General features: G+C 37.2%; 3 protein-coding genes across 13 annotated transcripts in view; 1 reads left to right on the top strand and 2 right to left on the bottom strand.

Moving 5' to 3' along the window:
- LOC309868609 (uncharacterized protein C12orf50 homolog) overlaps nt 1-6927 on the bottom strand; it is a 34769-nt gene extending 27842 nt beyond the window's left edge. For 3 of the 4 annotated variants that reach the window (XM_082738665.1, XM_082738666.1, XM_082738667.1), the window contains exons 1-3: nt 6604-6849; nt 4131-4250; nt 3606-3726 (exon numbers count right to left, since the gene is read on the bottom strand). In XM_082738665.1, coding sequence (XP_082594791.1) covers nt 3606-3726; nt 4131-4250; nt 6604-6657 — 295 coding nt within the window. In that variant the 5' untranslated portion in view covers nt 6658-6849. The other variant, XM_082738668.1, reaches the window with a different exon arrangement.
- A 3314-nt stretch (nt 6928-10241) lies between these two features.
- Nucleotides 10242-23693, top strand: RLIG1 (RNA 5'-phosphate and 3'-OH ligase 1). 2 transcript variants are annotated; one of them, XR_014313817.1, is made up of 8 exons: nt 10242-10503; nt 13950-14067; nt 16618-16713; nt 17645-17761; nt 19059-19256; nt 20255-20424; nt 21427-21559; nt 21676-23693. XR_014313817.1 is itself a non-coding variant. In XM_082738863.1 (7 exons), exons 1-7 carry the CDS (start codon nt 10414-10416, stop codon nt 21865-21867), a joined length of 981 nt encoding a protein of 326 aa, XP_082594989.1. In that variant the 5' UTR covers nt 10242-10413; the 3' UTR covers nt 21868-23693. The 2 variants fall into 2 exon arrangements, 1 of the variants encoding a protein (XP_082594989.1); XM_082738863.1 differs by lacking the exon at nt 21427-21559.
- Nucleotides 21871-23796, bottom strand: part of CEP290 (centrosomal protein 290) — a 99726-nt gene continuing 97800 nt past the window's right edge. For all 7 annotated transcript variants that reach the window (XM_082738857.1, XM_082738861.1, XM_082738854.1 and 4 more), the window contains one exon: nt 21871-22784. In XM_082738857.1, coding sequence (XP_082594983.1) covers nt 22554-22784 — 231 coding nt within the window. In that variant the 3' untranslated portion in view covers nt 21871-22553. The remainder of the gene's footprint in view (nt 22785-23796) is intronic.

Here is a 23796-nt window from a genome sequence, read left to right as displayed (position 1 = left end):
ATTAATTCCCTGCCGTCTGGAAGCTGAATCCTTTTTCCTAGAGCACAGAAATGTGTCTGGACAGAAGGAAAAAAGTTACTTGTTTTTATTCCATACTGCTCAGGACTTCTCAGGGTGGAATTGGCTACTAGTGAAAGATAATATTATGTTACTACTCTAGCTGTTTGGGATTCATCAGTGAACAAAATAAAGATTGGATATGAGATATGAGATTACCAAGGGAGTAGATAGAGAGGAAAAGAGAACCAAAGACTAACTCCTAGAACATTCCACATGTAGGAAGTTGAGTAAAAAACAAGGAAGAGTGAAAAATAGAGCGCCAGTCAAAAAAAAAAAAAAAAAAAAGTATGGTGTCCTAGAACTTAGGTCCAGGGGGTGAGGGATTGTGAAAAAATGGTACAATTAATGAATTGGAGATCCCAGTGGATTTGAAGCTTTGTTTACGTCAGGATTCTGGAAAGATTGAAATAGAAAAATAGGTCATAAGATGAAATGCATGTAATTGAGATCCTGGGGTGGGGATGTAATAATTAGCACTTTGATATGACTAAGAAGGAGTGACTGAGATGGTGAAGATAAGATCAGTGAAGGAATTGCGTTCAAGTAACTGAGGCTAACGTGATGGGCATGTCATGTATTTATATACTGAAATCACCAAGAATTGACACAGGAGTACTGTTAGAGGGCAATGAGCCAGGAGTTCAGACTTCTGAAAAACCAGAAGGGACCCAGATGGAAGTAAACAGAGGCAAACAAACAAACAAAAAACCACCCAAAAACAAACAAACAAAAAACAAACCCAGCAACACTGAGGGGTGATGATGATATATATATATATATATATATATATATATATTTTTTTTTTTTTTATATAATATTTTGGCATTAGATGCAGGCTAAATGGTTTTAGGGAGAAGAGAAAGAACATGAAAAAGGCCATGAGGATCAAGGGAACCTTCTACCTCCCCTCCAGGTCAAATGCTACTTGGGAACTGGAAGTAAAAACAGCCACCATTTGGAGAGTGTTGCAGGAGAAGTAGGATCCTTAGAAGGAAATTGCGCTTCCATTAGCTGTGGATATGAAGGGAATGTTCACTGAGGAATTTGAAAAAGAACCCTGCTGATAATGGAAGGTAGGGGAGGGGTGAGATGAAAGGGAACCAAATAAGGATAGGAGTGAGTCATTTGAGAGATGGGGTTTCTGGTATATTCACTGATGTGAAATTCTAGAAAATACACATATAGGGTCTCTGCCTCCAGTTCCTGGCACAGAGCTCCTAAAAGCCTTGTAATTTCCTAAATAACAAGAGTACCAGGGCAACTTTTGTTCTAATATTTGTTTTTAACCTTCGTTCCTGACCTAGAACTCAGATCTCAGAATTTCCTGGGTGATTGGAGTGTCCTTTGTTCTAATGAGGTGACTCTGGGTGGGCTCTCGGTAATGGTCTGCAGAAAAATCAAGCCATGATTAGAAGCTTGGAAATTTCAGCACCTTTCTCCCTTGCTCCAGGAAGGGGAGAGGGCTGGATATTGAGTTAATAATCAATTATGTCTCCATAAAGATTCCAAAAGTATGAGATTAGGAGAGCTTCCAAATTGGTGAACACATACATCCACATACCCAGCTCCACAACAGAGCTCCTGTGCTCTGGATCCTTCTAGACCTTGTTTTATGTACCTCTTCATCTGGCTGTTAATCTGCATCTTTTATGATATCCTGTGTTATATAATAAACTGGTAAATGTAACTAACTGTTTCCCCAAGTTCGATGAGCTATTCTAGCAAATGATAGAATCTGAGGAGGGAGATCATGGGAACCTCCAATTAGTAGCCAGTTAGAAGTTTGAGTAGCCCCCTCGACCCCTCTTACAATGGAAGTACAGTGCGTAGGGTTTGGTCCCAGGGCTTGGATCTAGTCTTGACCCTATGAGAGAGAGGAAAGCTTATTCTAAGAATCAGGCTCAGCCTTGACACCTGTTGAAGAAATTAAGACTTCCAGAAAAGGGGCACCTGGGTGGCTCAGTGGGTTGGGCCTCTGCCTTCGGCTCGGGTCATGATCTCAGGGTCCTGGGATTAAGTCCCACATCGGGTTCTCTGCTCAGCGGGGGGCCTCCTTCTCCCTCTCTCTCTGCCTGTCTCTCTACCTGCTTGTGATCGATTGATCTCTCTCTCTCTGTCAAATAAATAAGTAAAATCTTAAAAAAAAAAAAAAAAAAAGACTTCCAGAAAAGCCAGAAGTAATGTTTGGGCACCAGAGTCCATGTCTAAAAATTAGAATAATAAAATACATCCCTACAGAGCTTAGCCCAGGGTGCTCTAACAATGAGGAGCCAAGCCATTGTCAGTTGGACAGACATTCTACCCTTCTTTTGCCCAGAGGTGCAGGCTGTTTTCCTCTAGTCCTGAAAGAACTAGTTCCAAAGATAGCTAATTTTATCATAGGCCATTAAGAAGCAAACTATTGATGGAGTAGAAGGAATTTAATACAACATTCCTGGTAAAATGAAATTACACTGTGAAGACCAATGAAGCCAAGTTAATCAGTTAGTAGGTGCAATCACTTTCCCTGCAGTGGGTCCCCAGTAGTTTCAGTAGTCATCTAACCATCCCCATCCATCTATGTCTTCATCCAGTTTTACTAAACATCTGTGCTCTAGACACTGTGGAGAGGATTGCTAAGGAAACTAGTTATAAGTTCCATCCTCATGATGTTTACAGTCTAATCAGGAAGAGAATCACTGACTAAGGTATTGTATATATGATGAACACCATGAGGTCAGAGTTTTCCAAAAGAACATAATAAAGGGACCTAATGTTTACCATTTGCCAAAGGATCACCTGAAGCCAATTTTTCAGATCCCAAAGGACTAATAGCTTGTAAGCTTGTTTCTGGAAGGATTCCATCTTGAAAAATATGAGGACCACAGCAGAAGAGTGCTATATAGCTATAGCACCAGGGAAACCTGACAAGTTCCAACTTTTTAAGCAGGCTTCTTGCCACTGACTGGTTGAGGGAATGGTGTCTTTTGTAGCCCTTTCCCAGAATCTAGGCCGAGGATCACCAAAAAATAGAGTCTCAGTACCACCTAGGAAGACTGAATTGTGCCAGAGCTTTGGCAGCAATGGGACTGCATTTTCTCCGCAGCTGAAGCTTAGAAAGAGCCACATATATAGCGGTTCTTCTAGAAGCTGAAGTGTGCAGCTCAGAGCATACCCTTGCTCTCCCTACCTGTAAGACAGGTTTCTGCACATCCCCAGGGAGCAACAGCGAGGTGTGACCTCTAAGCTTGACTCCAGCTGTATGACACTTTGCAGAGACACAGTTTCCCTCTGCCTAGTGAGGTCAGTAGCCGTTTCATGTTCAGATGAGTAAAGTCCACTTTAGATATGCATAGAGAAAATGTAACTTACTTTCTTCACTTCATCCTGTGGCTACTTGATGGCTCATTCTAAGCTTTAACTTATATTTCTTGGTAAAATCATCTCAAACCATCCACTGGCTATTAAACCACACTCGTTTTGCCATACTTTAGTGTATCGTTCTATGCTGCTATTCCAAAACTACATTATATGTCATGTGCATGTTATTTAAAAAATATACTCACTGCTACTTGGTGGCAAAAATAATCCATTGATATTGCGAGGTTTGCTGTGATAAAAGATACAACTGATCTTCACACAACCAAGAGGCTGAGTTTCCCAGAAGCATGAAATGCTGCAGTTTTGCTAGACAAAAGAGGTGGGGGAAATGTAATGATCAGATACCACATTCAAAAAAAACAAATGTGCTACAACACAGTACAAAACTATCACAATGTGATAGTTGTGATATCATTGTCACATTGTCACAATGTGACAAAACTATCCCAATTACTGACTTAGGATCATGTGCGTTTCCTGAGATTCAGTATTTCTAAACTCTGCTATGTAAAAGATACAGTAGATATTTTCTAAAATACACTCTACCATTTTTTATAAGCATTTAAGTTGAGCAGCATGCAAAATGCCTAAAAGTTAAGTAGTGGAAGAAAGAATCATTTTTTTTTCTCTATTGTGTTGTAAGAGTACATAGCTCAGTCTTATTGAAGGAAGATGCTTTTAAGAAATACGATGATGGTGAGTAATTCTACCTGCATTTCCATGTGTCTAAATCTGCAAAGTGGATCTAAACATTTCCCCTCTCTCCATAATGAGCACACAGTGTCACTGCCAAGGGCTTCTTCGCAGTGTCGGAATCGGCACTGGGAACCCTGCAAGGAAAAAGTAAACAGTATAGAAAACTCAATGTAGTAGTGTTAATCTTCAACAACAGTAAGTTGCTAATTAATTAGGAAAAATATAACATCAAATTAGAATCACAAAAAAATACTTTACAAAATAAGGTCCTGAGTCTAAATTTTAACAAATTTGTTTAATTTTAGTCAGAGACTGAGAATATAATATAGCAGAACATGCAACAAGTCACTGATAAAATGCTATTTTTTGTTATCAGTTAATCCATATGATTCAGAATAAATATATGACACCACTGATATTCTTGATCACAATCCAGTGACAGAGCAATTTCATTTCTTTTTCTGGAAAAGGCCAGTTTTTTGTTTTAAAAATCACAAGCCATTTTCAAATGGTGGAGATGATCTCTAGTAATCAATCTTTATTAGATAATGTTTTCTTCGTCTATTGGAGATACTGTTAAGTGTGTTTTTACAGGGAAAGTGAATGGAGCTTAAACTTTATATTACTGTGGAATTTTAAGTAATTAGTACATTATGCTACATTAAATGTATATCCTTTATACCCTTGGTCTATAAAATAAACAGTTGTGCCAATATATGTACATATACCAACAAAAGCAGATGTTGATTATTTTCATGGGCTGCTATTACATTGTTTTTTTTTTTTTTAATTCTATGTCTTTTACACATAGGCCCACACTTGGAAAAGCTGCAGGCTGCTGTCTTTCTGACAGAGAGATGCATGACATACAATAAAAATATTCCAGGAAGTTCTGTCTTTTGATATATGTTCCATGTTTTTTTCTTATTTTTTTCTCACCCTCTTACTCCTGTCTTCACAATTTCCCCCTTTTAAAAGTGGATCTCATAATACAAAATACTGGACAAGGGGGGCTCCTGGGTGGCTCAGTGGCTTCTGCCTTCGGCTCAGGTCATGATCCCAGGGTCCTGGGATCGAGCCCCGCATTGGTCGCTCTGCTCAGCGGGGAACCTGCTTCCCCCTACACCTTGCCTGTCTCTCTGCCTACTTGTGATCACTCTCTGTCAAATAAATAAAATCTTAAAAAAAAAAAAAAAAGATACTGGACAAGGCTAGATAAACCTGTATTTGAATTCCTGGTTCCATTATTTGTCCATAATTAACAAAAGTTAACACATTCCTTACCCTGTGTGTGCTTCAGTGTCCTCATCTGTAAAAAGGGAATAAATGCCTCCCTCACAGATTGTAAAAATTATATGAAGAAGGTATTGTGGTTGCTGAATAAATATATTCATTTATTTATTGAGAATTTACCACCTATCGATCATGGTGCTGGGTACTTGGGGATACAGCAGTAAAACAGACAAAACTCTCTGCATACATAGAATATAAATTCCATTATGATTTACATCTCTAGGTTTAATTGTAATAGGACAGGCAAGTAAGTGAGCACTGTGTGTTATAGGAAACATATATAAATTATTGAACACTACATCTGAAACTAATGTGTACTGTAAGGTGGCTAACTGAAATAAAAAAAAAAAAAGTGAATCAAATTCAAATGGTCAAAGAGATTGATTCCATTCAGGCATCCTAGCAGAGATAAAATACTTTAAATCAGACACAATGTGTCTTTCATTTAGGCATGAACATGAAGCTCCAAATTTCTACATTTATTTGGTTTCGTTGAGATCCATTAATCCTAATCTCTCTTTTTTTTAAAGATTTTATTTATTTGACAGAGATCACAATTAGGCAGAGAGGCAGGTAGAGAGAGAGAGGAAGGGAGGCAAGCCCCCGCTGAGTAGAGAGCCTGATGCCGGGCTCAATCCCAGGACCCTGAGATCATGACCTGAGCCGAAGGCAGAGGCTTTAACCCACTGAACCACTCAGGCACCCCCCTAATCTCTTTAATATCTTTTTCTCATTTAGATTTATAAACCTGAATTCATATTTGGCTAATTTGTTTATAAAATTTCTTTTCCTTTTTCCATATTATCAAGTATTTGCTGTTAGACTGTTAACGGGAAAAATTCAGCAACTGGGTTAATGAATTTCAAATAGGGAATCAATTCGATTTATTAAACTAAGTTTGATAGCTGAATTTAACTTTTTGAATTAACATGATTGGAATCATATTAACTGTAACAGTATGATGTATCATATAATGTTTCAATATGTTTGAAACTATAACATAATTTTAATTTCCTCAGACAAAGTCAGTATGTCAAAAATACATGATAAGCTTTTACTTCAGATTTTAAATATGTAAAGTATTTTTCAGTAAAAGAGTAAATTTGACTCAGCAATACAAATTATTGCCATATCCTCCTTCATTCTACTAAAAAGCTTAAGTATGTGAAGTACTGTAAATTGTATAATATTTACCTTTATGCATGTGGAATTAAAAAAGAAATAGCAGTCATTCCCAACTTCTGCCATTTTCAACTCTCTTGCTGCTAATCCAATGTTTTTTAATATAAGAATTGCAGGAATGCAAATATAAGAACTATCAGTGTGTAAGGGGGAAAAAGAATTTCTTTTCCAGTCTTTCAGGCTATCAGTAGTATTCTTTTAAAACTGACCTCCTGTCGACAGTATATTACACAATAGATAATTCTTAAAGAAACTTAAATTAGAAGATACCTTCTCTAGCTTTGCAGAAATGTTGAAAGTGGTTGCTAGTAAGCACACAAACTCAAACTTCCAGAATTTTCCTGATTGTTACCTAATCCATTGTTTGCTCATCATAAATGACCTCACACGTAACTGTAACTGTAGGCTGGCCTACCTTAGTGAATTCTGTGTAGTATTTCTCTTCCTCAATCCTAGTATATTAATCAAATAGGCTAGTAAAAATAAAATATTTTATCTTTTAATGCTCTGATTGACTTTGGGATATAAGCTAGTTAATAATTTCATAATTAAAAAGTATTAAGTATTTCACAAGTAAATAGCTGTTTTCTAAATCTCATTTCTATATATGGTTTGGAAACAAACTAAAATTTTCTAATCGGTAAATATACTATCTGTACTCCAAGATAATAAATAAAATTATTTAAATATGTACTCACTGCTATCCATTGAATTGGGAAAAAAATCATTCAGTTTGTGTTATTTTAATAGGTACCTGAAAATAATTGGACTATTTATTCATCTTGTAGCTATATTCCACTCATTTTTCATCCATCATAAAAGGAGGAATAGCTTCTTCCTATAGCAGAAAGGTCCAGAGTGTCTATAAATTTTGAGAATTTGTCGAAGACAAAGTGAAGTACTCTGATTCCCAGAATGAGACATTTCAATCAGCAGTTACTGAGGTTTTTCTTCATCTTAATATCTTTACTAAAAGAACCTAAAACCTGGCAGAAATTAATAAAATTGCTCATAAGAGGTGACTCAGGAGATGCCATAGAGATGACAGATTATAGTAGATCAAAATGTATTTTTAAAATGCAACGTACTTTGAATTGGAAATTAACAAGATAAAGGCATATGGATTCTCACTTTAGTTAAGTAAAACAGGCTAATTGGTAAGAACTTTCTGAATACTTTAAGGTAAAAATCTAGGAAATAAAATAAGGAGCTAAAACTTAGAAGAGTTGTTTGCCTGTAACTGTAAATAAGAGAAAAAAATAAAAAGAAATAGTATTAAAAGTGAAGAAGTAGAGAAAATTTGGCTAAACCCTTGAAAATATTGGCAAAGATATATCTATACGTATAGATATAGATATATATAAATTAAAAAACCTTAATATCTTGCCTTCTGTTTTGCCCTAACTTCTAACTCTAGAACAATAAAGTACTCATTTTAAGCACATAGGTTATGTAGAAAAACACCTCTAAGAAATATCTTTAAGTGGTCTTTGCCTCCATATAAACTCCCTCTCTGCCTGTGAGCTTTTGTCTACAGGGATTATTTCCAATACTGTTACCAAACACCATTATTGCATGATTACATGTAACATCATGATTAAAGCCATTGTGGGAATCCCTGTTTTACATAGGGGAGAGGCTGAAAAATATGTTTTTACCTTTTGGGGTATGTTGGGAATAATTACATTCCATTTGAGACAGCAAAAAAAGGTCAAACCAAAATGCGGATTTTTTTTTTTTTTTTTTTTTTTTGGTCTTTGCAAAGTGCAGTTTTGTATGTTTTGGCAGTCTTTAGTCTGCATGGAGCCTTAATTTCTTCTTTCTTTCTTTTTAAAAACAAAACTCTGTTTTCCTTTATTTTTCTCCTTCCTCCCCTCCTTTTCTTATTCACTTCTTTCCTGTTGTGAAATTCATTCTAGTCTTTCAGGAAAAGCTATGACCATTTTCATGAGGATTTTTATTCCCTGTAATGAAGAGCAGTAGGAAATTTGCCTCCACAGCTGGGAGTAGACCTGAGAATTTTTGTAAGTATTTTGGGTTGGCTGAGTAGACTCACACTGAGTGTCTTTCATCTTTGATGCTTGCTAGAACACTAGCACATTGGTCAGAGAAGAAAGTATTTCTTCCACTTTGTAATCTGATTATACAACTTTAAGTACAGGGGCTGGTAATAACTCATTGCTGGCTCTTCAGGTTTATGAAAATCAAACAAAGCTGCTGGCTGCTTCCCATTAGAATTGGAGCCCCGTTTGCAACTGTGAATTGGACCTCTGGCTCTCCCCTGACTTGGACTCCTTTGTCTCAGCCAACTGATGAAATCAAAGCACAATAGAGTGCTTCCTGAGGAATGGTTAGCCTTGCTATTACTATTCAAACAGCAAGTAGAATGTGTTAGAAGATGATCTCTTCTCAGAAATGACAGAATGTTGGACCTAGAAGATTCTATGGCAGTTTGGGAAATGGCAGTTGATAGTTGTGAGGGTTATTTGTTGTTCCCTTGAGACCCATAAAACAAGCTGCTTGCTGGGATTTCTCTGGAGGAACAGAAAATCACTGGTGCTTGATTATAAAATATTAAGTGTCTGGTCCCCATTGCTGACAACCAGTATCAGCATCAGGTATTCTTTAAAAAAAAAAAAAAAAAAAAAAAAAGTTTGGTTTGGTTTGGTTGGTTTTCGCCTTTTTGTGTTTTCTAGAAGATAGCAGAACAGAAAAATGAAGTGGCAAAATCTTTCTCCTCTCTGAATCTGGCAATCAAAAAACAGTGCATTTTTTTTTAAGGGACATTTATTCTTTAGAAACCCTCTTATGGGTAAGTCAGGAAAACGCTGGACTTTGTGGTGCTTGTAGGTAACACAGTTTTAGAAATGAGAGCTGGGCCTTGTCTAAGCATCTGGCGATTGTCAGAACTCCCCTGCTGAAGACTACTAGCTTCAATAAGATAGAAAGTCACTATTACTAAATATTTAATATTTTATTCGATCATTGACCATCTCATTACTTCCCCTCCAATATTCTTTTAAGCAATAAGTCAAAACTGTTGATTGACTAGCTCTGTAGTTGACTGACTCCCAACTACTCAAACCATTTGGACTCTGCTGGAGCTCATATTTACGATAAATGAGATTCCTGTGAAAAAAATTAAGATCGAAATCCGATTTTGGATTAGTCTAAGGATAAATTTTGCACTTAGGAAAGGACATTAGAACCAGTTTCGACTATGTTATGCGGTGCAATAAGGTGCAGTCCAGACGGCATTGTGTGTGCGTGTGGGAGGGAGGGGTGTCCCAGGTGTTTTAATGGTAGCGTTTTCTAGCGCTCTTCCTGGGAAATCCGTTTCCGTCAGGTTTTGAGAGGTCTCTGAATATTTCTAAACTTCTACAGGAATTTATTAACGAGAACAGGCAATTCCTTTTCACCAGGGAGGTGTTAAGTCGCCACCTGAAATAATTCATTACTTATAACTTGCTATTCTTTAATTTTCATAAATATCATCGGTTACTAAGGATGGTTAAACACACACAACCCAGAAACGGATCTCTCGTTTCACAGTCATCACACCCCGGACTAACGCTCGCGGGAGTGTAAACGGCGCCTCCTCGGCGCGCAAACTACAACTCCCAGAAGACGCCGCGGCACGAGGCCGCTTCTGCGCCTGCGCCCCCGCCCCACGCTCGGTGTGGGGGCCGTGTGCGCGGGGCCGCCTTTCTTATGCCGGCAGTGTTCGTGGTTTGAGCGTGAGTGTGACTGTTGGGGACGCTTTCCTGGCCGGACGCTGTTTAGGAGGCGTACTCTGCGTTCGCACTGCTTGTTGGGCCCACCATGAGGCGCCTAGGTTCGGTGCAGCGGAAAATGCCGTGTGTGTTTGTGACGGAGGTGAAAGAGGAGCCCTCCACCAAAAGGGAGCATCAGGTACCGAGGAGTGCGGGGTCCGGGTAGCAGCCACGCAGGACTTCGGGGTCGTCAGAGCGCCCTGCAGGCCGGGAGCTTTTTGCAGGTTTCGCTGGGGAGGTCTGGGGTAGGGGACGCTTGCTCCCTGAGCTCCAGGTTCTTGTACGTCTTTAGTTGCAAGGGAGGGAATCGTTGAGAGAATTTTTCTGATAAGGCGATTCAAACTTGCCGTCGCACGGAAATGAAAACCCACATCTTAAGTATTAGTCCTTTTGCTACCACGTTTTTTGGGGGAAGACCCCCCCCCCTTAAGTATTCACATAATCAGCGCAATGCAAACTTTACTGCTTTTCAGGAGTGTGCGACCAAAGTGCAGATTTTAGAAAAACTTGGCTTTTAACAGTTCTCAGCAGGGCACCGGTGGTGTTGACCAATTAGGTCGCTGGAGATCTCACCTCCTGGATTGTTGCCAGTCGTTACCTGTTCGGTACTGACTTTGGTGTCCCCACCTCTGGTGTTTGTCTCAGCACCGGGGTTTAGTCATAGAGGGACTTTGGTGAGTACTGGTGAATGATTAGTAACCTGTGTCAGGGTAATTCTCTCAGGTGTAGCAGAGTCCTTGAGAGCAGAATCCCCAGGTACTCGGTGCTCCCAACCCATCATACAAAATTCCTCCTGTGCGTCTGGCATAGGCCCCCCCCACCCTCCTTCCGTCATTTGCGTTGGAGGCGGCCTTGTTTTCTAGACTAGAAGACCTCTAAGGTGGAGACTCCCCTGTTACATCTAGTCCCAGTTTCTAGGACCTGATGTGCAAGTAGGTTCTGGTTATTATTTGTTGAATGAAAGAATGAACCGTGCAGTACTTTCATGCCAATTTTCCATTTACTTTTTACTTTATTTACTTCTTTAAAAATTTTTATTTATTTATTTATTTATTTATTTATTTATTTATTTATTTATTTTAGAGCGCACGGGCAGGGGCAGAGGGAGAGAATCTTCAAGCAGACTCCTCACTGAGCTGGAGCCCTTCTTTGGGCTGGAAACCAGCACCCATGAGATCATGACCTGAGCTGAAACCTAGAGTGGATCAATGGACTGAGCCACCCAGGCGCCCCTCACCTTGACACTTTTTACTTTATAACATAACATTTCTAGTACCACGCAGTTATAGTTCTCAGTATTTATGTGCTGCTTACTGCACTGCCTGATTGTTCTTTCCTGCCTCCCAGAATGATCATCATCATGTTCTTTCCTGGTCTAAACTCCACAGTTACTACTATGTGTCTATAGCAGTAGTTGCCATGTAGTGGTTTTTTGTTTTGTTTTTGGGGTTTTTTTGTTTCTTTAGTTTTTTTTTTGTTTTGTTTTGTTTTTTTTTAGCTGTAAGAAACCTAATAAGAAATACCGATACCCCAAATAGTGGATCATTTTAGTTGTGATTCTCAACTTTGTATGTTGGTGAGAGTGGATAGTTTGTAAAAGTACCTCCCACCAGGAAAAATAAGCCCCTGCTCAGGTCCCTCTGCAGTGAAGATTTGCTTACACTATTATTTATACCACAGTATTCAAATCCTTAACTAAGTCAAGGCTTCCCATTAACCAGGCCCAGTCTATTCTTGAAGTGCCTCTTGGACCCACCATGGAGGGCCTGGGCTCAGTGCAGCAGAAAATGCTATGTGTGTGACAAGAGTTGCCTGCTCAAAGCAAAATCTGTTTCATCCTGCGAACATACTAGGCATGGCCCTGTCTTTATTTTTGCTTAGGCTTTCCAACTGTGCTTGGATTACTTCCACAATTTTTAATTTTTTCAAATCAGACTTTTGCTATGAAACTTTGATGATCTTAGTTATCCCAGTGATTTCTGCCCGGAAATTGGAGGACCGTTCCGTTGATATTCACTGTTATTTTAAACACACATGCCTCGTTTTTCCAGTCGTAGTCTTTAATGAGGAGAACTTTGTGTACCCCTTGATCTCTTACAGTGTCTTTTAAACATGTTGATAGCAGAGCGTGGTACATTGGTAGAAAGTTAATTCTTATAGAGGGAATATTTGGAGCTCATCAAGGGCTCTATCGGGCAGTGGGTGGTGGGGCTGGGGAGTGTCTTGGGTGGCTCAGTTGCTTAAGTGTCTGTCTTCCATTCAGATCATCACAGAGTCCTGGGATCAAGCTATCTGGCTCCCTGCTATGTGGGGTGTCTGTTTCTCCTTATGTCCCTCACCCCACTCTCATGCTCTCTATCTCCCTCTCAAATAAACACAAAACTAAAAAAACAAAAAACCCTCCATGGGCAGAGTAGTCTCCCTAGGATTTCTGGTAAATTGGAATCCACAGCAGCACTGATACTAGGCCAAGACTTTGTTGCTGTACCACCATGGGTTAAACTGATATCCTCTAATACTAATTGCCGAAGTTAGTGATGAATCCCCGTCATTATTTTATCTTCAAAGTACTGAATCGGGCACCAGGGTGGCTCAGTGCCTTTGGCCTGGGTCATGATCCCAGGGTCCTGGGATCGAGCCCCACATCGAGGGTGTCTGCTCAGCAAGGAGCCTGCTTCCCCCCCTCTCTACCTGCCTCTCTGCCTACTTGTGATCTCTCTCTGTCAAATAAATAAAATCTTTAAAAAAAAAAAAAAGAAAGAAAGAAAAGAAAAAGTACCGAATCAGTAACAGAATGGTGCTAATTTCCCAAGTCTCCCTGACACAGAAACAGTACTTCCATGTATTAATTTTTAAACCTGTACACACCGGTATTGTGCAGTGTTTTTCACATTATTTGGGATGAGTGTTACTTCAGATAATTCACACTATAAAATGGTGGCATAAGTCTTCCTCAGAAATAAAAATAAATTACGGATAAAACATTGGTAGGAATTGTAGAAACTCTTCTCCATTCTTGATGGTCTTGGCTTCTCTTCCTAACAGCAGAAGAACCGTAAGTCACGAGTTTACTACTGTGAAAGCTCAGAGACTCCCCATTTGTTTTTCTCCTTAACATTTATTACATTTAACATTGTATGTATGTATTATTTTGCTCCCGTTGTCTTGCTCATTAAAATGAAAGTTCCACCAAAGACAGGTACTTTTTGTTAATCTCTATATTTTCTAGGGTCAGAGATGAGAATTAACCCATGGAAGGCATTTAGCAAGTGATTATCAAGTAAATGCTTGAACACACTGTGCTACGGAGACAGGGCTGCATAGGACATGGTTCCTGTTGTCAGCTCATGGTGGATAAAGAAACAGAATAAAAATGAATGTGGGAGAACAGGTGTTGCTGTTATAGCATAGAAGGGAGGGGGGTAACTCATGAGAACTTGATGGAAGAAATATTTTTTAATTGTGAAGGGTAAGCGGGAAATTGTACTTTAGAAATAGTGAAATTGAGAACATTCCAGGTGAGAGTATGGGTGAAGGCATAGAGGCTGTTTATCTGAAACCGATTTTCTTTCTCTCTTTTTTAAGTCATTTAAAGTTTTGGCAACTGAAACTCTAAGTCACAAGGCATTAGATGCAGATATATACAGTGCAATTCCAACAGAAAAAGTGGATGGAACATGTTGTTATATTACTACTTACAAAGGTAAAACTGTACTACAAATATTATTTGATCACTTTACAAACTATATATATCTGAAGTAGGGCATTTATCCTCATAAGCCCTAGGCAGTCTAAATATAAGAGCAAAATGATAAAGTCCCAGTTGTTATACTTATTTATTACATCAGTGTATCTCTCTGGTGGGGGGAGGAAGGGAAGATAATTAACATTTACTTAATACTCATTAAAGGCAGGTGATAGGATAAATGTTTTATACACGTCATCTCTAATTTGCACAGTAAGCCTCTCTATTGCAGAGATAGAGCCTCAGAGCACTTAATTTGTTCAAGACCAGCTAATTAATGAATGACTAACCTGGTAATAGAACCTATGTTTGATCCTAAAATTTGCTCTGATTTCACTGATTCTGGTGCTGACTCCATAGTTTTTATTACTGTTGGCAGCATCTCTAGTTTATTTCAATCTAATGCACTTTAAGAGTTAGAAACTAAGACAGAAATTGTCAGTTAAGGAAAACAAATGCATCAAAAAGAGGGAAATAATCTTTATGATTTCCTTTTACCTCTTAATTCCAGCAAGAGAAACAGAACAGTTAAATAAATGCAAATTAGACATATTCCTGGTACCACGAAATCTCTTCTGAAATGCATTTTTTCCAGTATGAATTGTGTTTAACATACACTTAACATAATTTACCATCGTAACCATTTTTAAGTGGTTATTGTTGTGCTCCAGTCACCACCGTCCGTCTCCTATCACCACTTCGTCTTGCAAAATTGGAACTCAGTACCCATTAAATAATTCACCATTCCCTTGACAGCCCTTGACAGCCATATTCTACTTTGTCTCTGTGACAGTTTCGGCTATTCTAGATACCTCATATATGTGGAGTCAAACAGTGTTTGTCTTTTTATGGCAAGCTTATTTCATTTAGTATAGTGTCCTCAGTGTTCTTGTTGGAGTACCTACACGGTTCCCTTCCTTTTCATGAGTAACAGTTCATTGTGTGTATAGACTCATTTTGTTTGTTGTATACACCACATAATTTTATGTCCGTATCACATAGTTTTTTGTCCAAACCATTCATCCATCAGTGTGTACTTGGACAACTTCTACCTTTTGGCTGTTGTAAACAATGCTGCTATGAGCATGATGAACAAATACCTTCTTGAGGCCCTGCTTTCAGTTCTTTTGGGTCTATATCCAGAAGATCTATATTGTTGGATCATAGCGTAATTTTATTTTTAATTTTTTGAGGAACTGTCATACTGTTTCTCCACAGCAGCTGCACGATTTACATTCCCAACAGTGCACAAGGGTTCCAGTTTTTCCACACCCTCACCAACACTTGTAATTCTGTTTGATAGTAGCCATTTTAATGGGTATAAGTGAAATGAATTTTTGTACTTACTAGTAAAAAGAACAAAAGGTCCATTCAACCAGAAATAATGGAATATAATTTTAATCTGGTTCTTCATAATATTTATTGGGATAGCTAATAAGTAATACAGAATGTCTGAACCAAACTATAACCAGTAATTTAAAAATTAATATATTTGAAGAAACTAAAAGATTTTTCAGGCTTTCATGTTTATATTAAGCAGCTTAAATGTGCATCATTATGTGATCATGTATAATGGTGGCAGATAAACATGACTAGATTGCTGAAGAAAATTTTATAGGGTTCAGAATGGCAGTGCTTGCGAATCCGCAGTTTATTACAGGTAAAGGATACACAGTATTAGCAAGGGCATTAAATGTAAGGGTGTACATTGCAGCAAAGGGTCTGGGAGTCCAGGTGAAAGCGCCTGTTGTTACCCGCCTTACCCCTCTCCACTCCTCCCAGCCCCCAAGGTTCTGGCAGGACATACTTTGTCAAATCAAGAACCACTGGTGTATGCAGGGAACACCTTGGAAACAGAATCCAAAATGGAGTGTCAACTGGGAATTTTTATATTCTGCGGGTCATGGAGATCTCTTCCTGCTAACTAACCAGTCCCAACAGCAGAGTCCGCTGAGAGTCTCACTGAGACCAGGTATAAGACTCATTAGTCTCAGTGTCGTCAAAAAAGAATGTGGACACACTGCCCTGAGACTTCGCAGATCCACGATTACAGATCATCACTAATAATACTTGACCGGGGATCAGAGCCATGTAAAATAGCTCAGTCTAATTCCACATTTTTGGGAACTAACCCGTACAGCACACCATCATGTTTTCGGAAAAGTGTGACTACAATTATCTGGGTACGTTTCCATTTAGTATAGAGGTTTCAGTTTCTCACAAATGCTCGCTGCTGATAAAATCTGGCTGTGGAATGTCCTTATGAAAGGGTCAAATATTACTTTTTCATCTCATCCTCAGCATTATTGAACCAAAGACTTGGGTCTTCTTAGAGTATCAGATATGGCTGGGCAAGATGCATCTGTTAGAATGTGTCTTATAGGGTTGGTGTTTTTGGGGAAGATGACCCTGTTATTTATTGAAAAAACTTTATACTGAAATGTCTTTCAAGATAAGTTTTATTGTTTGCTTCTTAAACTTTTCTTTTCCCTATTATTAATATTTTAGGTCAGCCATACCTTTGGGCTCGGCTAGATAGAAAACCTAACAAATTAGCTGAGAAGAGATTTAAAAATTTTCTACATTCGAAACAAAACTCAAAAGGTTAGTGGGCTTTTTTTTTTTTTTTCTTTTTAGCTTTTTATGATTTAAATAACCTGCAATTTTTGGCTTATTTCTTGCTCTGGTGGTATTTTTATACGTTATATCCTTCTTACAATTTAAGTACTTAGGGGAAGGAAGAAAATTATAATTGAGTATCTTTGTATGTAAAAGAATATTCTTGAAAAAGATTTTGAATCATTTTCCTAACATTTTTGTAACTCATTAGAGTATGTTGATTTTATTAAAACGTACAAATCACTACATATATACTGTATTGAGCAACACATTTTGGTTTTGTTGCCTGAGACAAATATGTAATTCTATAAATCAGGCACAAAAATGTCAAAGGATTATCAGTATGTTTAATTAAACATTAAAATTCTTCTAATATAATCAGATATATACATTAATCACTGTATCCACTCATTCATATATGTATTTATAGGTTTATGTTTATAGTGCATTAAAAATTCATCATAAATCTACACATATTAGAACATTGGCTACCTTAGACTTTTATCCACTACAGAGTGGTGGATTCAGAGTTGAAAAATAGTTTTTAAAGATTTTATTTATTTATTGGACAGAGAAAGTGTTGAGTACAAGCAGGGGGGCAGCATGCACAGGGAAAATGAGAAGCAGGCTCCTCACTGAGCAGAGCACCTGATGTGGGGTTCAATCCTAGGACCCTGTGATCACGACCTGAGCCAAAGGGAGGTGCTTAACAAGGAACCACCTAGGCTCCCCCAAATTGAAAATTTAAAGTGCTAGTGACCTAACCCTGAGAAGTGCAGTTACATCGTGGTGATAATGCAGAATGATTATATAAGACCTAATATTATGGGGTTTATTAGCTCTTCCCACTTTGAATTTGTTCAACTTCTCTATTTTTTAAAGTATCACCACATTTAAAATTACTTAACTCTTTTAGAATTTTTTTGGAATGTTGAGGAGGACTTCAAACCTGTTCCAGAGTGCTGGATACCAGCGAAAGAAATAGAACAATTAAACGGGAATCCGATGCCTGATGAAAATGGACACATTCCTGGTATCATGAAAACTTTTCTAAAATGCATAAGTAGTTGTTCTGGGAATGGGGAGATTTTTGCAAAAGTGTGCTGAGTAGAAAGATACCCCAAAATAAGGTTCAGTTCAGCAGGTGTATATCTTAAGTACCTATAATATGCAGAGTAGTCTTAGGTTCTAGTAATACAAAATGAAGATTAGAATCTTATCCCCCATGATCTTTTAGACACTAGGGGAAATCCATCAATATTGGTATGATTTAAGAACTAAAAGGAAAGTATACAAAAGGTATAGTCAGAGAAAAGAGGAAGAATTCTTGTCAGCCTGTGGTAGTTAGAAGAAGCTTCTAAGCAGAGAGGACATCTGTACCGAAGCATAAGAGCCAGGAAGTTAGCTGGCAAGGAAGAGGGAAGGTCAGCTTAGGCAAACTTGCCTGAAGAGGAGCAAAATGGAGTTGTGGGAATTTTATGTGACATTTCTCCGTGGCTGGAATGTTTAGGGTGTATGACATTGGAGGACATTAATAAAACTTGATGCTGGAGAGGTGGAATGGGCTCAGATCTTGAAGGAATTTATATTCCATTTAGAGGAGTTTTAAGTTCATCCTGAAGATGATTATTAAACAGGGGTACAGCAGAATTAAATTTAAAATTTTGAAGCAAGATTATGATAAAAGTGTGGTGGGTTTCCCTGGAGACTAATGGACTAGAAAGAAGGTTCTTACAGTTACCTGAGTGAGTACTGAAGGTCAAAGATGTGACCAAAGATGGTCACAGTGGCATGTGTCCTAGTTTTTGTTTGTTGATAAAGAATTGTTCACATGAGGGAGCCTTTCTGGTAACATAAGTTAGGGGAGGAATAGCAATAATCTTCAGTACATGTGGAATTAATACATTGTTCAGCAAATATTGCAACAGTACAATAAATTGTAGAACACTTACTGCATAGGTCTATTGTCCCTGAAACTGGAGAGATGGTAGAGAGAAAACTTTAAAGAAAAAAGAAAAAGAAAAAGAAAAAAAAAATCTTAGTGCTGTGTTTTAGAATGGCATTTGGTTCTTACTGAAAATTTTCTAGAAAGGAATACTGAATATTCTGTAGTGAATGATTCCTCAATAGAGTAAAAAGTAAAAATAACCTTATGATTAAAAGAATGATTAGGATTAAAAAAGTAAAACTGCTAATACTTCCACTGATTAAAAAAGTTATCTGTGTGATTAACATCCAGAAAACATGGAAAATCTATAGTAAAATTAAAATTGCTTCAAGTCTCAATCCAAAGAAAAGCAGTGTCCTGACAGTTTTTCCTTTACATGTAGGTTGGGTACCAGTGGAGAAAAACAACAAGCAGTATTGCTGGCATTCCTCTGTAGTTAATTATGAATTCGAAGTTGCCCTGGTACTGAAGCATCATCCTGATGATCCTGGGCTTCTGGAAATTAGTGCAGTGCCACTCTCAGATCTCCTGGAACAAACACTAGAGCTTATAGGAACAAATATTAATGGAAACCCGTATGGTGAGTGAAGCCTTTTTCCTGCTCAGTTATAGTAACTGTCATTTATAAAGAGAACTTCCTAGGCTTAACTTAAAACACATACACTAAAGAAATGACTAATTTGAGTTAAACAGCTTCCTAGAATTATAGCCATTGCTATTTATGTCCATGGAGAAATTTATGCAGGACTCAAACCATTTTATTAACCCAAAAAGTTGATTTTAGCCTCTCATTCTTTCACATAATAACACTATAAAACTGTGTATGAAAGGGAAATATTCAAGTGTAACTTTTTGTTGCTTATTAAAATTTAGGTGAAATGAGTTGAATGTTTTTTTCATGGCTAGGTATTTAGTTTAGCATTAACAGCTAAGAGTAAATTAAGTAGAGAATTGACCATGAATCGAGTATCAAAATCTGTACTACAGTGAACAGAGTGCAAGTCCAGAGGGCACTGTGGAAAACACTGTTGATAAGAAATGGTGACAGACCCAAGGACATTAAAGCTGCAGTAGCAAAGTCCTATATAGGGATCAGAAGCAGACTGGCAGTTGGAAAGAAGACAGTAATTATACAAGTTATCAGAGGTACAGAATGGCTGTTTGGCAAATACTGTGAATGATAGTTGAACTGGGCTAGTGGTATAGATCAGGGGTTGGCAGACTTTCATTGTACAAGTCCAGAAGTAAATATTTAGGTTTTGTAGGCTGTAAACAGTACTTAAAGGAATGGGTATAGCTGTGTTCCATTGAAACTACAAAAACAGGCATCTGGTTGGATTTAGCCCACAGGTTCTAGTTTGCTGACCCTTGGTACACATTATATGAAGGTGAAATTTATTATTTAATGGGTTAAGGTGGCAGTTTTGAATGACATCACCACTTAGGAAACCAGCTAAGTTTTTTGGTAAGTTAATTGGTAAATGTCTTCAAAGGCTTTTTTTTTTTTTTTTTTTTAAAGTATTAATTTTCTCGGTTTTTGGAACTTTTGTATGGCTAATGGAAATTTTTAACATTTAGGGTTAGGAAGCAAGAAGCATCCATTACATCTTCTTATACCACATGGGGCATTTCAGATCAGAAATCTACCTTCCTTGAAGCACAATGACCTGTTATCCTGGTTTGAAGGTTGCAGAGAGGGTAAAATTGAAGGAATAGTGTGGCATTGCAATGATGGCTGTTTAATCAAGGTAATGACAGAAAATAGCTTGTGGTATCATATTGTCTTCCTAAAAGGAGGTAGAGGTGGCACCAGAATATTCTCTATAGATTGCAGAAATTCTGATGTGTCGTGAAGAAATTTAATTTCCTCATCTTAAAGCCCACCATTCTTTATATAATAGTGTTTCCCAATGTGTATTCATTCTCTGGGGCACTGATTTTCCAAATGTACTTCAGAATTAAACTGATGAAAATGTTTGGAAAGCTCTGTATATTACATACTCCCTTCTTGGAAATTAATGTTGCAAATGAATGCCCTCTGAGATAATCTGTACCAGCTTATTTTAACCCAGCATTCCCCAAATTTACCTGACTATAGAATTTAAGTTAAAAGTGCCAAGGTAGCAGTTAATATTTACCAAATGAATTTTTAGACTTTGTGCCCTGTCACTTGGACTATTTGATTTCTCACAGGTTTCTGAAATTAGTGATGTTCAGAACTGGACCTTAAGTCATATCAACTCCCTGACTCCCAGCAGTTCAAAAACGGAGATGCCATTTTTAACCCCTCTCTCCTTTACTTCATAGATAAAATTATTTAAGGATTCTGATCTGTTGAATCTATACTTCTTCCAAACCAGCTGGCAATTAATTTTCATTTTAATTGTAGCCAAGATTCATGCTTGACCTGTTTATCGCCCTCCTAAATGTTCTCTTTCAGTCTTATCCTTATTCTGTCCATTCTTCATAGTAAGTTAAAATGTTACTTTGTTGCATAAAAGTGCTTAGAGACTTTAAGAATATTCATGATCTGACCCTTGCTTCACTTTCTAGAATGGCTATATACCCCTATCTGCCAAATATACCCACACTGTATATGTTCTAACCATCAAAAAGCACCATTCTGTCAACGTGATATTTAGAATGCCTCCCACTCATATTTTTTAATTGGCTAGCTTCTGTACTCAGCAACAGACTCTATTCATTAAATTTTTATGGAGCCCCTGAATATGTTCCTGGCATGTTTCCAGGTGCTGGAAATACAGAGTCAACAAAACAATGTCTCTGCCTTCATGAAGCTCACATTCTAATGGGGAAGATAGACAATAACAAGTAAATATGTAATATGTCAGGAGGAGAACAGCTATGAAAACAAGAAAAAGGGTAAGATAAAGTGGAGCCTTAAATAATGCTTGGCAGATGGTAGGCATTCAAAATACATATTTATAAGTGAATGAAGGTCAAAAAGTCTAAAGCTGATAACTTTTTTCTCTCTTCAGGTTCACCGCCATCATCTTGGTTTATGCTGGCCAATTCCAGAGACTTACATGAATTCAAAACCAGTTATTATCAACATGAACCTGAACAAGTATGACCATGGCTTTGATACCAAGTGTTTGTTTAGTCTTTTTTCAAAAATAGATAATCAGAAATTTGGTAGACTGAAAGATATAATACTTGATATAAACTAGAAATGCAGTTAAGAACCAGCTTTATTGTTATCTTTGAATCTTGAAAATTCAGCCATATATGGAAGGTAAAAAAAATCTCAAGGTTCCATGTCTAATAGAGATTATATCTTCTAGCATTTGAAGAAACGAATTTCTCAGTTTCAAAGGTCTATTCAAAATTTTATTTAGAACCAGCAAATGAATTTAAGCCACTACTGCATTAAAAATGTAGTAATAAGCTCCTTACCTTAAATGCAGCAATTAAACCAACAATTCTGGATCATCAACTTTAAATAGTTCAAGATGAATTTATTCTGACACTTAACAAAACTTATGGCTATAACCTCATACCTGTTTATATACATGTACACATATATAAAACTAGAGTCTTAACACATATATAAATAAGTATATTTATAAACCCCAACTTTAAATGTTAAAGTTATTGAAGTTCACCCCTATACTCTTTAAAAAACTTAAATATTATGTATACAGAAATTCATCGTAGCTTATTCTATCTAGTCCTACCTTACGCTAAAAGTCATCAAAAATATACTTAAAATTTCATATAACTTTATTTACTAAAACTTCAATTTAATAAAGGTACAGGGTATGAAGAAGGAAATCATGTAGGTCAGAGATCTGTGTGATTTCCAGATGGAATTTTGACTTATAAATAGTTAAATAAAATTACAGGTATGGGTAGTTTAATAAATTGGAAGATCAGCAGGACTTTCCTCTTCATCTTCAAACTGTTCAGAATCAGCAAAAGGACTAGTTAACTCAACTCCACATTGTTCAGAAAGTTTTTTTAACTTCTCTTCTAACAGAATATTTTTCTTCACTTCTTCTTTATAATTATACTTGAGATCTTCAATTTCCTCAAAAAATGAAGGATCAAAGTTTTCCAGTTCTTTTTTCAGCTTTTTTATTTCCTCCTAATAGAAACATAATATCTTTGAAAGGTATGTAGGAATATAATATATTCTTTAGATTTGAAATAAAGAGACTCAATTACAAACACAAAATCCAAAGTAACCTGAATAATCTAATATACTTATATACTATATAGGCAGAAGTATGTTTTTAGAATTTTACAAATAAGGTTTCCTTGTACAGCATAAATAACTAACTTGTTCGCTAACAAATTAGGTTATCCCGTAAGTTATGTCCTACTTTTTGACTAAAATTTATCAGTTCTTAAATGGAGATGGCATTTAATCTTTCTCCAAAAGTATATCAGATATTCTCATTGAGGCAATCAAAAAGACTTGGCCAATCACAACATAGGTTATTTTGGTTAAGATTCTTTGGTTTAGGGTTCATTTGTTTTCTTCACACACACTTATTTTTTATATTTAGAATTAGGGAAACTCTAGGAGTTATACCTGGCGAAGAGACATCTGGTGAAGAGACAATTTGGACTTTAGAATAGTTAATTCTAGTTAATTCTTCAGCTTATGCTCTTTTATTCTGTTTATAGATTCCTTAAGAGATAAAAGCATGGCAGATATCTCTCTTTAATAAAGGGAGCTATTCCTGAAAAGAATTTCAAAAGGAAATAAAAGGGGGTGCCTGGGTGGCTCAGTGGGTTAAAGCCTCTGCCTTTGGCTCAGGTCATGATCCCAGGGTTGTGGGATCGAGCCCCACATTGGGCTCTCTGCTCAGCAGGGAGCCTACTTCCTCCTCTCTCTGTCTACTTGTGATCTCTGTCAAATAAATAAATAAAATCTTAAAAAAAAAAAAAAAGGAAATAAAAGATACTTTTCCCAGTATGACCCAAACTTATATTAAAATAATGAGCCATATTTGTTGAGAATCAAAAAATAAACATCTCTTTAATCCTATTTGTTTGGTCTCAGTATTTTTGTAGCTCTTGTTTAATATTTTTAACACAGATGTATATAATGAATTCTATAGTATCAAGGTCAAATGTATACCCAGGAATTT

Source organism: Mustela nivalis (assembly GCF_964662115.1).
Source record: "Mustela nivalis genome assembly, chromosome: 7".
NCBI lineage: Eukaryota > Metazoa > Chordata > Mammalia > Carnivora > Mustelidae > Mustela > Mustela nivalis.
The sequence above is the reverse complement of the archived record's forward strand: the minus strand, read 5'-3'. Positions and strand labels throughout refer to the sequence as shown.

Bases quoted from the DNA above. Each gene is read 5' to 3' on its own strand.
- RLIG1 (XM_082738863.1), top strand. From the start codon at position 10,414: ATGAGGCGCCTAGGTTCGGTGCAGCGGAAAATGCCGTGTGTGTTTGTG. The intron at 10,504-13,949 runs GTACCGAGGAGT...CTCTTTTTTAAG, and splicing joins CCACCAAAAGGGAGCATCAG to TCATTTAAAGTTTTGGCAAC. The intron at 16,714-17,644 runs GTTAGTGGGCTT...TAACTCTTTTAG, and splicing joins TTCGAAACAAAACTCAAAAG to AATTTTTTTGGAATGTTGAG.